This window comes from Vigna radiata, chromosome 11 (genome assembly GCF_000741045.1).
Source record: "Vigna radiata var. radiata cultivar VC1973A chromosome 11, Vradiata_ver6, whole genome shotgun sequence".
Classification (NCBI taxonomy): Eukaryota; Viridiplantae; Streptophyta; class Magnoliopsida; order Fabales; family Fabaceae; genus Vigna; species Vigna radiata.
In genome coordinates, this window is record NC_028361.1 from 2,815,763 (window position 1) to 2,830,597 (window position 14,835).

The 14,835-nt window shown below is 29.3% G+C and overlaps 1 protein-coding gene across 1 annotated transcript; it reads right to left on the reverse strand.

Annotated features, from left to right (window-relative positions):
* Positions 1-4,839: 4,839 nt before the first annotated feature.
* LOC106776466 (phosphatidylserine decarboxylase proenzyme 1, mitochondrial) lies at positions 4,840-10,599 on the reverse strand. The gene is made up of 12 exons (XM_014663931.2): positions 10,417-10,599; positions 10,058-10,146; positions 9,336-9,389; positions 9,158-9,223; positions 8,654-8,714; positions 8,395-8,504; positions 8,050-8,303; positions 7,215-7,321; positions 6,671-6,738; positions 5,899-5,976; positions 5,460-5,582; positions 4,840-5,170 (listed from the first exon to the last, which is right to left on the reverse strand). Exons 1-12 carry the CDS (start codon positions 10,562-10,564, stop codon positions 5,012-5,014), a joined length of 1,317 nt encoding a protein of 438 aa, XP_014519417.1. The 5' UTR covers positions 10,565-10,599; the 3' UTR covers positions 4,840-5,011.
* Positions 10,600-14,835: the final 4,236 nt, after the last annotated feature.

Sequence of the window (14,835 nt, forward strand, 5' to 3'; positions counted from 1 at the left end):
TTTTTTTTACATGAATTATGATATTTTAATAATTTTTAATAATTTTTTTATAACATATTATTTATTATTATTTTATTAGTTTGTTTATTTGAAATAGATTAATCATAAACTATCAATATAAATGGTTATAAAAAAATTATATAAAGATACATTTTTCAATAATATTAAGGTGTATATTTGTTAAATATATATATGTATATTGAACGAAAGAAGACTTTCATCTCCAAATTTTATTGAGACATAATTCGCTTCTTTTTGGGTATGAGGTAGTGTCAAACTATCCAACAAGCATTATTTCTTCCTGAAAAAGAGGTGATCCAGTCACACCTTCCAGTACGGTTATCTTGTTACGACTTTACTTCAGTCACTAGTCCTATCTTCGGTATCTCCCTCCTTGCAATTAAGGTAACGATTTCGGGTATGTCCAGCTCTCATAGTGTGACGGGTGTTGTGTATGAGTCTTTTCACTCTGGCTTTTTTATAAAGCAAAAGTATATGCAAAGATGAGTTTGGGTTTTAATGGGCCAGTCTGAAAGGTGAGTGCTGAGCGAAATGGTAGAAGAAGAATGTGTGATGTTACGAGAGAGGTTATATCGTGCAAGTTAGGCACACAAATACACCTTCATGTGACAATGTCTTCAACCACGTACCACTATTACTTCTTTACCCCCAAATAACTGAAACTTACGTCTTACCTACTCTTCCTTCACTTTTCAAATAAAAAACATAATTTGTTCTACACACATTTTTTTACATTTATTTCATAATATATATATTTATTTATTTTGTCTAAAAATATTAAGTTTATTTTTTTATAATTATTTTATCTTGTGATATGTATCACATAAATTAAAAATGTATATCATCTTATCATTTATAAGTATAATAAAATAGGATCTTGATATATTAACATATTCTTTTAACAATATTTTAATAACATAACATAACATAAGTTACTGTTTTATTGATTTATTTGAATTTATTTTTAAAAAGAATATTTGAAATAACCCAATCACTATTAATATGTATCATATAAAAAAATTGTTAAATTTTTCTTTTTAATAAAATATTATACTCAAAATTTAAAACTTAAATTTCAGTCGGATTGAATTTGAAAAGAATGTCAAAATCATTAATGGATTCATTTCTATAGTAGTATAATTATATATAAAAAAAACTAAGATATGCATGTATAAAGTACAAATATTTGTAATAAAATTACTTCAAAATTGTTTTAATTAAGCTTATAATTGTTTATATTTACATGCGCTGAAGTCACTTTTTTTTTAAAAAAAAAAGATTTTTATTACTTTCAAAAATAGATGGGTTTAATTATAATATATATATATATATATATATATATATATATATATATATATATATATATATATATATATATATTAAAAAGTGTTTAACTTTACCAGCATTTTGCCCTTGACGTGACAGTAAAATTACGTCTCTAATGGTGGCAGATTTTTCCACTATTATTGACTGGTCTTCTTAGTTTTCAATAAAATTAGTACTTTTGTCATTTTAATTTATTTTCGAACTAATTATTTTTCTTTATCAATTTATTTATTAGAAAACGGAGTTATTTTGGTATTTTTTTCAATAAAAATATATTTATTGTCATTTTAATTAATGTAAAATCAACACGATTAACAGAATTTATTTTGGAACGGGGAAAATATTTCTGTCAACGACAGGTAACAATTAAACACATCAGTACCATTACACTAACAATAATAATAATAATAATAATAATAATAATAATAATAATAATAATAATAATAATAATAATAATAATAATAATAATAACAATAATAATATAGAAGTATGTGAATTACACACTGTTCAATTACTCAAGTTTTCTTACATGCTATACACGCCACAAAAATTAATTTGTTTACTTGATTCAACAGAGTTCTCTGAACGACAAACCACTTTTTAAAGTATTTAAATTTGTACTTTTAGTGATGTCAAATCTAAATCTATATAAGACATTCACATAATTTCTAATTATTTTTGCAATATTTACTTTTTCAAGTTAACTTTTAACATTGAATTATACTTAAAATTAATTTTTTAATATATGTGTTTGTCAACATAAAAAGAAATAGGTTAGAAGTGATACATTAATTAAAAATACAATTAATATAAAATGTATAAGTGAGTGTAAACATTATTTTGTAGTTAATTTTATAATATTAAGTTACACTTAAAATTTATTTAAAAAATATGCATGATATTTAAGATTTTTATTTTTATTAACTCACGTTTAAATTTGTTTGTGAGATGAACACATAATAAAATAAAGATAATGATATTTAGACAAATTTTTTTGACAACATTTTAACATTGATTACGTGTCGATCTGTGATTGGTCGTAAATTACTCCATAATAGTGTTTATGATTATTATTATTGATTAGGGAGTAATTTACGACCAATCACAGATTGACACGTAATCAATGTTCAAATATTATCAAAAAAATGTTGTCTAAATATCATTATCCATAAAATAATTGAATTTGGTGGATGAGAGGTAGGGTGATATGTATGTTGTTGAATGTGGTTGGAACATAGTGGAGTAACGAATGTATTGACATCAATGAAATCCAAGAAAAAGAAGGGTTATTTTGGAGCGTCCAGGGTTTTGATTATTAGTTAGAAATTGTGAATAATGTTACAGATATGAGATGGGATGTGTGAGAAGAAACCCTAATAATTAGGGTTTCGGAATGAAGTTGGTGAACTTGTTCTTATAAAGCAGTTACATTTTTTTTTACTAATTTTTTCTTATTTTTTTTTCACATTTTAATTATATTATTTGTTATTTCTCTGCCGTAAGAAGTCAAAATTAGAATAAATTGTGACATTATTTAAACTTAAAAAAATTATAAAAATTAAATTATCAAACACAGTGGAAGCAGTGATCGCGTCAACGTAAATAGTAGTATAAGATCATTTCCTCGATGACTGAGATATATCATAGTCAAAAATCTTATCTTTAGGTTCTTCAGAAAATACTTGACGGTGCTATACTTAAGTAAAATCATTACGAAGTATTATATTTAATTAACTAAAATACAAGTAATTAAACATTAATTTATGTGTGTTTAAAAAATAAGAATATGGGTGAAAATACATGTACCTTTTTAAATATCGAGAAAAGAACATAGATACGAAAATAAAGTTTATAATACTTTAGATGAAAGTTCCACGATATTATTCCAGTTCAACTACACGACAAATTGGCTTGTCAACACAAACATATTACAGAAAAGAAAATTCCAATAAAAAGTATAAAGTAAATCGGAGAGAATAAATTCATTTTTTTTTATGAAATGGATGCAAGTCGTGTCTTCTTCCTGGGAGATGCTGTGCTTCAAAATTTAAATCAACGTTATAAGTGCATATTAGAATAATAATTTGGATATAATTTTTCAGATATTTTCAGTGTAATTTAGCATTTAAAGTTATAATTTTATCTGGATAATGCATATGATAAATATTTACATGCATATTAAAATAAATTTAATTATGATATATATTTTATCCCTTTTCTGTTTGGTTCTCACCTTGTAGATTTTGGATAATGCGTCCAAGTCCTTTTTCGCAGTGTAGTCTCCATCATCTGTGAACAAAGTAGATCGAATAAAGATAAAATTATGTTGTGGTTTCAATTCATCACCACCAATTTTGCTGTGATCAATTTTGAAGTTATGAGATCAGGATGTTCATGAATGTGGGCCCACCGAGCCCGTGGGCCCATCAAGCCCACTCGGATACTTAGTCGAAGCCATCATAATGATGATGATTGGAATCGTAATACTCGTCGTCTTTTAGAACAAGATTAATTGTCATAGCTCCAAAATTAGGAATCTTGAACGTGGTGGAAGATATTGAAAGATGGAACGTGTGGCCCAGGGACTCATCTTCATACTGTGTTTCTATTCCTGGAACAAGGTTTTGATATTATTAATATTATAAACGTTGTTGTGAGAAAACACAGTCTCGGAATTTTTAGACTTGGAATTATTGAAAGTTTTGTTTACTTTTATAAATCCTAATCGCTGCCCTAGGAATGATGGCTAAGAGATCATGTCCACTCTTAAAATTTTGAAATATATAAGTGTTCTATTTTTTTTTAAATATTAAAAATATTTCTATTCATTGACAAAATTTTGATTTTACTCCTTTAAAAAAAATTCTTTGTTTTTTAGCGTAAAATAATTGAAATAGTTGTTTTAAGATCCTTAACTTTTTATACATTAACAGCTTATATTTAAAAATAAAAATAAATAAATAATGAAGTGATACATTCTATTGCGGTGATATTGTGTTAATAACACCTAAACACTCTTAACATCCATATAAGTAACGTCATTTATATATTTTTTTAGTTAATATAAAAACTTAAAATTCCGTTCGCTATGATGTTCATTAATAACCAAAATATAAAAATTATAAGTAATACATTTTCTGAATAGTTCTTTTATACTATCTGAAATGTATTAAGAAATCACTTTCTTCAGTATCATCTAACAAGTAACAAATTCACTTTAAAGATCCAGAGATTCATAGAAATAACTTCTGAACATGCACCATTTTATTATGACATAACAATGAAGCTATTTGGATACTGTTGGGCATTGTTTAGAAACATACATGGCACAGGCCTTCCTAGTAGCAATTAGCATTTACTTTAAAATCATAAACCATATCCCAATTTTTCAAGCACGATTGTCTTCATTTCTTCGGTAGAGTTTCCAAGGATAATAGTTTAAATTCTACGTTCTTAGATGTGTTTACCATAGTAAATCAGACGGTCATAAACTAAATTAACCATGTACTACTTCCATAAATTAATCACTAATCACAATGTCCAGTAAGAGGTATCAATGATTCTCCTTAAGATTACCCAAAATGCTTTGAAGTTTCAATCCGAACAGTCTGAGGCAGCGTACATTCACAAATATAATAATGAGCTGCAGACAAAATTAACCATGTCACGAACTATGCCACCTCCCTAGAGCCTCACCAACACGAATTCTATCCCCACGTTGGACACAGAACCTGAACTCTTGAGATGAATCACCCTCGTTGAGTTTTGAAATCGGAGCTTGGAAAACAAGTACAACTGTTGATCCCATGTTGAAAGCACCTAACTGGATTAAGAAAAGAAAAAAGGAACTAAGTTATGCAAAATGTATTGTCAACTCTTAAGTTCGCAAGCTAAACTTAAAGTACAATAAACAAAAGGAACCCAAATTCAACAGCATGTCGACAATACTTAATCTTAAAAGAAAAGATAACACACTTTTCGCAAGTATACTAATTCCAATATTCAATCATATGATCCTCACACGTAGTTGTATAGATTTTGTACTCAGTGTTACTTCAATCAATAACAGTGAATCAAGCGCAGGAGTTCCAAAAGGTAAAAACACTTCTAACCTCATCCCCTTTGGTGAGCACTCTGCCTACACCTTCACATTCATAAACCCGTTCTTCAGGAGGCCCTGAATGTAGAAACTTCTTCATTGGCCTGTTTGTATGAAGTTCAGGCTCAATGAAAAGCTGTCATGTTAAAATTTAAACCGAAGACATTAATAAATAATTCAGTCAATGACATCGAAAGGATATAGCAACTGCAAATACAAGTCATCCCAAGTCAATCGGTTATCTCTAAATATTGGGTCAGATGGCTTCTATCATTTAATTCTGGTATCCTTATCCTTAAAAAGAAAAGTTGCTGGGAAAGAAAAATAAGATTTTAAAAATCAACAGATACATTAGTCTTTTCCCAGAGTTGTTAACACTAAAATATAACCCTTGTTTTTTTCAATGGACATTAGAGTACAATAGTTACAACCTTAAGGAAGAATGAACAAACCTCAATTGACCCAATATTTGTTGCACCAATTGCAGCAACTGCCATAAATCCTTCCTGCCACAGACCTTCAAGAACGACCTGAAGAATTTAGAGTCAATCAAGAATTATTAAGTTTATGATTTAATCCAAATCAATCAAGAATTGAAAAAGTAAATAACACCAAAGAAAAAAATAAAGTTTACAATTCAAAGACCAGTGTGATGAAATTATTTATGAAGGAACCGTTAACTACTTGAGCTGATTGGCAAATAATAATGATCTTATGACAGAATTCACTACTAGGTTATTGAATTCTTCATGTATGAGTTCATCAACAAACCATTATTCTTACCAAAATAAAAGCAAGACGGTGGTAAAAGAGAGGACTAGAGAAGTCTTCAGAGTTCATATGGAGTATTAACTAGAAAGAATGCCACTCCTACCAAGTACTTGAACTCGTGACTTAATTGTTTCCCAAGAAAAATATCCAAATGAGAAAAATAGGTAAATTCAGATAAAGGGTCCCGTTGCACTTAGAACATTAGTGCAACAACATTTAATTTATTTTCAGAAATAAATTTATTTTCAATATAAAATTACATCAATGTGCCACTTAGTTTACTCAAGCAGTGAATGTTGGGTCGGATTAATTAAGGTAGAAAAGTCTTGAAGTTCATTTTTTATTCAAATCGCCAAAATAAATATATAAATAGAAACATGAGGACATTGAAAGGAAAGCTAACAGAAAAGCACAACACTCTGACATTGACCATGGCAAGCAGATATGAATTACCCTCTCGTTCTCAATGTAGAGATTTCTAATTGTTCTAGTAGCACGTTCATTCAGGGGATAAAGACGGCCTGCAACATAAACAATAAGCCAAAAAGATAATAAGAATACAGTAAAACTAAATAGAAATTAATTAACGTGCTTATTGTACAGCATGATATACAATAAATGCAAAACTTGAAAATCTACATATCTACTTCATTATTTTCTCCCACCTGGTTCAAATAACTATTTTCATGTTATGTACGTGGAAGAAATAGATTCGCAGAGCTTTATAAAACAGTTATCCATGATAAATCTAGAAAGTGCACCTGTACCCATCACCAAAGAAATCTATAAGTTTTCCTAGAGGAAAATAAAATTAAAAAAAAAAGGTAAAAAAATTCAACATGAAAATCATGTTATATGAATCTTTTCTTTGCTATATTGCATGGGATATTTTTTATGATCACAGTTAGAAATTACTTGGCTATTTTGGATAAACAGAAGATTAATAAGTGTTCTTGTCAATTTCTTAGACTGTTAAGGCCTACATGAGATGGTTTACCATAAAAATGCCTGCGCACAAGAACGTTCCAATCAGCTGGGGAGTGTATTCGATGGTAATCTCCAGGCTTCAAGTAAACCACACAGTAAAAAAGTCCTCTCTTTGGGCTGAAATGGAAAATTTAATGACGTACGAATTGTCATGCCACACATTCAGTCTCTTTGACGATAAAAGTATAGCAGATACATTCAGGGCAAGAGTTCAAATAGAAAAAAAAAAACAACAATCAGCATTTATTGTGAAAAGGTTACATTCTTGATAATAGACAAAATTTTTCAATATGGACTGCATGTTCCTAAACCCTGAAAGCAATTCAAACTACTCATATGTTTGCTTTATAATGGTAAAAATAGTATGAACCATACTGAGAGAGAAGCAGGGATTATTTCTTGAAAAGTTGACAAAAAAAATTGTAATTTTCAGTTAAAAAAGAAAAAAAAAATCTCATTGCATAGAATTTACAGAATCCTAAGACTCCTCCAATTATGTAAAACAATTCTGATTTCAATTGCAGCTGCAGCAAGCTTGCTAAATCATAAAGTCTCTATCAATTGAAATCAATAAGTCACTTTACGATAGAAACTCAAATACCTTTGACACCTACCAGAAGTACTCAAATAATGATCACAAATATTAATGATAATATGCATCACGGAAAAATTGAGAGTAGATGCATGATGAAAATTTAGCAGTTAATTTGAGAGGTTGAACAGATAAATTTATCCATCCATGATTTTCTTCAATAAACAGGCCCTTCCTTAACTACAAATGCTTACAACCAGATACAGTGAGACATTGGTAACAGAAGGCAATTAGAAATACTTCACCACATTACCATGATGATTTTGGGTCCCAAACTTTTGGTGAAGCCAAAGAAACTCTCCACCATGACTTCTTGCTTTTCTCAGTAGTTGTTATTGATTCATTATGCTTCTCTTGCATTTCACCACCATCTGCTGTTGTTGGAAGGAAAGGGCTTGCACCAAGAAGAGAAAAAACTGAATATGAAAACCCTTTAACTTGTTCAATCATTGCCCCTGCTCCCTTCAACTCCCCAAATCTTAAAACTGTACCGTCCACAGGACTAACCTGCAGAAAATAAGTATGGTCAAACAGGTTATGTATCAACTGGAAATGGCACAAAGGCATTAGAGAATTTCAAATAGCTGTTACCAGTTACCAGACACTGCGGATCAACATCAATAGGCCTGGAACCTTCTTTCAAAGTGCGAACAAAAAAATCCCTTAAAGTGGCATACTGGTCTAGAGGTAAACCAGCTTCTTCTAAATCTGAGGTGTCAACAATATTATAACAATTAAGAGTATTCTTACATGTATTATACATTATAGTTTATCATGAGCAAGTTCTGCCAGTTTCACGAGATGATGATTATAGGAGCAAATAACAAGAAAATGATTAAAAGATATATAAATCATACTTGAATGAAATGCCCGAGCCCAAGCTTTATAGATAACGGGCCTCAGCCAAACTGGTATTTCCTGAATAAGTAAAATCATATAAATAATGTAACATGCATAACCATTTTCAAATTATAGAGTTAGCTTTGACTTGGTAAAAGGAGAGAGAAGTACATTATAGAAAAATGTACTTTAAAATATGCTGCATTACTTTTATATTGTACTCTCTATTTTCTGATTAGGAGTGCTGCTCGGTCTCTCATCCTTTATTATTTACTTTCGCTTCTTTCCTTCTAGTAATGTTGCTGTTTTTCACGTATTAAAAGTCCACTTTATTTCTTCATCAGGTCTCTAATGCTAAAATTATTCATAAATTCTGAATATTGATTCTCTTTCCAAATACTCACTACCAGTAGCAACAAAAGGCAACAAAATTTGCAAACATAAAAAGATAAAGCTTCACTGATTAATACATATAAATATATATTAAGAAAGGATATTCCAATATCACACTGACTTCTTACCATGCTTGTCAAATATCCCCAGCATCTAGAAATTGAACGAAGAGGCAGTAATCTCAAAAATGTAGCCTGGTGTTGACAAAGCCATGGCACATATCTCAGAATCAAAACAAATATGTACTGATAAAAACACATACAAGAACTCAAATGTTTCCTTTTTGTACTGATGCACAAGGTTTACCTTTATATCAGGCTGGAATTCCACTTCAATTCCTTTCTCCTTCATCTCTTCAGTCTGCCACAAGGGTAATCACATTTATTCTGTAGAGACTATGTAAACTACAAAGCATTTAAGGCTAGAATTCCAATTAAGTAAACAGAATCTAAAAAGTATTATACTACTGAAGTGCGAAAAAATTTCCAGCATCATGGCTGAAAACAGTGTGGAAAAGACTGAAGGCCTCACTGCCAAATAATAAGCTTCAACTTCTCACTTGTCTAGAATGTTAAAAATATACTTCTATTTCTCTTTATTTATTTTACTTTTGCAATGACCCAAAATAACAACGGACTTATAAAAGGAGGAGGAATGGCAATGATCAATCACTGACAAGTCATAGTGTCTCCAGCATGTTCTGTGGAAGGAAAAAAATACCACGTTCATTTAACCGGGTTTCTGTGTGTGCTATCAAGGTTGATATTAATGCAACCACGGTTTAGCATAAAATAAACAGGCTCGCAGACAATGCGACTCTACTAGTTGATAAACCAGTAAGCATACCCCACGTACGTGAGCCTTGGTTAAGCAGGATAAGGATATTCGGGGGAAGCTTCGGGTCCATCAGAGCCAATGTAGGCAAGTGGACAAAAATAAATGTGGCCATTGATGTTGCTAGAAGAGTCAGTTTGGCGACTAAACCTTGCCTTACCAATTAGTCTTAACACTATAAAAATTGAATGTACCTTCTTGTCAACATAGAGTCTACGGCCATGGAGAACGCCAAGCATAAGTATGGTAGCAACCGTCGCGCCAGGTACAAGAAAAGACTCCCCTGCACACTCTCATAACAAATAATCACAACGCTTCAGAGCATGAATAATTAAAACATATTCAAAACTCTGTTCAATTTGAAAATCCACGGCAATTCCTATACTCTTGCGAAGATTATAACCATGACAATTCACAGGAAAAACATTCCCTTTCAAAAATAAATAAATAAATTGCTTTTGTAAATTATCGTAGGTAAATGTATTCACCGTCCTTGATAGTTATGACGGTTTAACTTGTGAATGGATTAAAGTGGAGAAGCAACTGTACTGACCTTGGGAGTTTCCGCTTCCGCCATTGATAGAAGCACGAGGTCGACGAATTAGAAACCTTCTGGTGAAGGATGTGATGTAACGAGCATTTTTAAAGGGATGGGTGCGGTGAGGAAACACTGGGAACTTGTGTGAAACCCTATATTTCATTTTTGCAAGCAAGCCGTGAAGAGGTGTAGAGTAGGTCAGTGTTCATCAGGTTTAATTATAATTTTTTTTTGTTAGTATTTGTTCAATTGGTTTAATTTAGTTTTTTTAAATAATTTAATTTGGTTTTTTCTTTAACTTAACCGTTATCTCTATACGTATATCATGTATCAATATGTGGATTTTTTTTTAACTTTTATTTTTTTAAAACATAAACTATTCCGTATTGAATTATGGTCATGCACATAATAGGTTAAGAAAGTGTTAGGTAACACTCTCATTTCCCACGTATTAACACGAGGGTTTCCAATGTTCTTTGTTTTCACTCGCACATTTTAAATTATTCTAAGTTAAGTATATTTAACTATAGAGTTTTGATGGTTTAAGTTACCCAAAAACAAATACATTTATTGATATAAGTAGCTAAATTAATTCATTTTAAGCTATCCTTCAAGTCTCATATCTATACAGTTTCTTTTGTTTCTTTTAGATCTCTCTTATTTCGGTGTATCACTCCACACTCTCATAGTGTCACAAGTAATGTCATTCTCACGTGGTTGTCAATTTAATTTTTATATAAATAATAATATTTTGACATTTAATTTTTGACATTGTCACGTGTAAACCAGCTATTGGTATATCTTTTTATGGTTCAGGTTTGATTTTAAAAGTTTCAGACAGTTTATAAAATTTAATTTTGGTTTAAATATTGAAAGATATGAGTTTTGCTACTTATTTGATTTATAATTTTCTTTATAGTTATTTGATCGATTGAATTGTTTTTGTATTACATCATGATTAAGTTATATTTAATTTGAGTGTAAGAACTCCAATTTTAAAGTTTTGTTATGGTTATAGTTTAATTTAAAAAATCCCAGTCAATTTTTAGAGTTCAATTTTGATAGTTGATTTCTTTTTTCATGTTTTTTCTAGATAAAAGCAATGTATATGTTATATTTTAGTTCTTTTCTTCTGATAATTAACATTGGTTTTAGTTTTATTTTATTTTTTTAAAGTTTTAGAGATTGATTTTTAGAATCTCTTTTATCGTTTTGAATATAGTTTGAAGTTTGTCATATTTTACTTTTTTTTTTATTATTCTATTGTGTTATTTTAAGTTTTTTTTTAAGTTCACATAGTCATATTTTTTATCTTTAATTTTTTCGAGTACATAAGGATAAATTTTCATTAGTTTGATGAATTGGGGTTTATTGGTATATTATTGGTTATGTGAATAAGAAGATTTCTAATTTTTAATGCTTAGAGGTTTTTCTTTGTACATGTTTATTATTGTTTAAAGGATTTTTTTAGGGTTTTTAGATCGTGTCATCATTGACAATTAATTATTTCTTTATGTGTAAAGGAGCAACTTCAACGCATTAGGAATAAATATGTTTGTGATTGAATTCGTGTGAAAGCAATAAATATTAAAAAAAGTTAGAATTATTATAGTTGTACACTGTACACTGTCCAATCATGTTGTAATTTCAAATCTAGTTGTAAGGGTTTTTTTAGTTGTAAAAAATGTTTACATTGTTGTAAAAAATATATGGATTATATTTGATGTTAAATTTGCGGTCCACTCTTATTTTTGGTATTTGGTTTTACTATTTTCGTTTGATATACTTGCAGCTCGTATAATTGATTTTATTAAACCATTTTATCTCGAAATTAGACAAATGTGATCGTTGTTATGGTTGATAAGGAGTACGTCTAGTGAATGTATGGATGTTGTTGAGGTTACAACCTTTTGAAATTAAGAATTTTTTATCAATTGTTCAAAAATTAATAGACATGTACCTACTTATTTCAACCTTGCTATCCACATAATTATGAAGTTTGTTTTTACATATTTTTCATTAAAATAGTGGACGTGTCTGGTGAACATGTTGTGCAAGAATATCAAGCTAATTACTCACTTATTTGAACTCTACTTTCCACTTAATTTTGGAGTATGTTTTTTATGATTTTTACTCAAAATGTGACTTTGTTGGGTGATGTATTGGTAGATTAACATTTTCTTCAATTAACTTTTTTCTAGAACCTTGGAAGAACGAGGGTCTACACATGTTGTGAAAGAGTTTAAAAGCAGCTACCCACTTGTTTGCAGTATGTTCCCCCGCATAAATATGAAGTTTTTTTTTTCATTAAAAGAGTTATTATGGTGGGTGATGTTGTGAACATAATTCACACAATTAACGACTCAGGGGTGAACTAACATTTCATTCAATTGGTTTTTGTGAGAACCTTGGAATAATGGGCGTATGAACATACTATGCAAGGTTTTAAAGGCAACCACCCACTTATTTGATCTCTGCTTCCCACTTAATTATGTAGTCTTTTCTTTTTTTTATTTATTGATTTTGTGATTGAAAGAATGTCTGTGTTTGGTGATGGGTTATAATTTACATAATTGATGAACTTATTGGTCGATTAACTTTTACTTCAATTGCTTTTTGTTAAAACCTTGTAAGAATGATGGTTTGAACATGTTGCGACAAACTTTAAAGGCAGTTATCCACCTATTTGCACCTCATTCCCCACATTGTTCTAAAGTCTTTTGTCTATTTTTTTCATTCAAAGAGTTATTGTGTTTGGTGATCTAGTGGTCATAATTCTCACAATTGATGATCTTGTGAGTGATTTGATATTTGATTCAATTGATTTTTATGTGAACCTTGAAAGAATGAAAGTCAGATCATCTTGTGTAAAATTTTCAAGGCACCTACTCACTTATTTAAGCTATGCTACATACATAATTTTCAACTTTGTTCTTATTGATTTCTCATTCAAACATTGACAAAATTAATTGAATGTGTGCAAAAATGAAGAGGCAGCAACACACATATTCACATCAACCAATTTAATGAAGTGCTAGTCTACCAATAAAGTCCTCAACGATACCAATTACAAGTAGAAATTGCATCAACACACTCACTATTTGAAAGAAAAAACTATTGTTAAACATAAGAATTAAGTGAGTAGCATAGTTCAAATAAGTGGGTAAGTGCGTTGTAATCTTTATACAGCTTTTTTTTAAGATAATCTTTTGAAAGTTCTCACATCAACCACTTCAATGAAATGATAATCCACTACTACTAAAGTCATTAATGATACCAATTGTGAACATAATTGCAGTAACACACTCACTCTTTAAAGGGAAAAAAAAAAACTATCAGTATTAAGTGAGTAGCATAATTCTAATAAGTAGGTAGCTAGGTTATAATTGTTGCACAACTTTTTCTTAACATGATTTGAAGGTTCTCACATCAAACAACTCCATCAATTGTTATTCTATCACTAAGGTCATCACTGATACTAATTATAAGCAAAAATTGTATCAACACACTTGTTTTTTGAAAAGAAAAACCTCGTAAGAGACTTCACAATTAACTCGATAACATAATACAAATAAGTTGATAACTACATTGTAAATTTTGCACAACTTTTTCTTAATATAAATCTTTGAAAGTTCTCATGTCAACCAACTCCATCAACTACTAATCTACCACTTAGGTCATCAATTATATAATTATAATTTACGAGTGGAAATCGCAATTATACTTAACACTAAAAATCTGAAATGCACATAAAACTCAAAGTTTACACTTTTGTAATATGTTTGGTTTTCAAAACTACATCTTCCAAAAAAATTTAAAAGAATATGTTCTTATATTCAAATAAAAAATCATTGAATCAAGAATGTAAAACAAGAAGAATCAATCAAATTGAAAGTTATGCATCAATCAATTAATAAATATTAAAATTATCATCTGCACTTTATTTCGTATTTTCAAAATTAAGCTGCATATTCCATATAACTCTAAAAAAAATATGTTTTTACATTTAAATTGAAGTTCATTGAATCAAGAATGTAAGAAAAATAAAATAATTAGCTCAATTAGATGATTGTGCAAAATTTTATACATTAAACATGTAGTAAAAGTCAAAGTTGTTATATGTAGTTTGTCTGATATTTCCGAAATTAAAGTACATTATTTATAGATTTTGAAAAATTTTGATTTTACATTCAAATTTTACATGTTTTCTTAGATTTAATCCTTTCAAGATTTAATAACAACAATTTTGTCAAGGTTTATTACCATTACACATATTAGTAACCAAATCTACACAATTTGTACAACTTTTGAAACTAATTTTCATTTAAATGTCAAATACAATTCATTACAACATATACATATTTTACATTTTACATTAGTATGTTCCAATAAATGATATTGTACATTGGAACAAATAAATTTAAATTTTGAAAC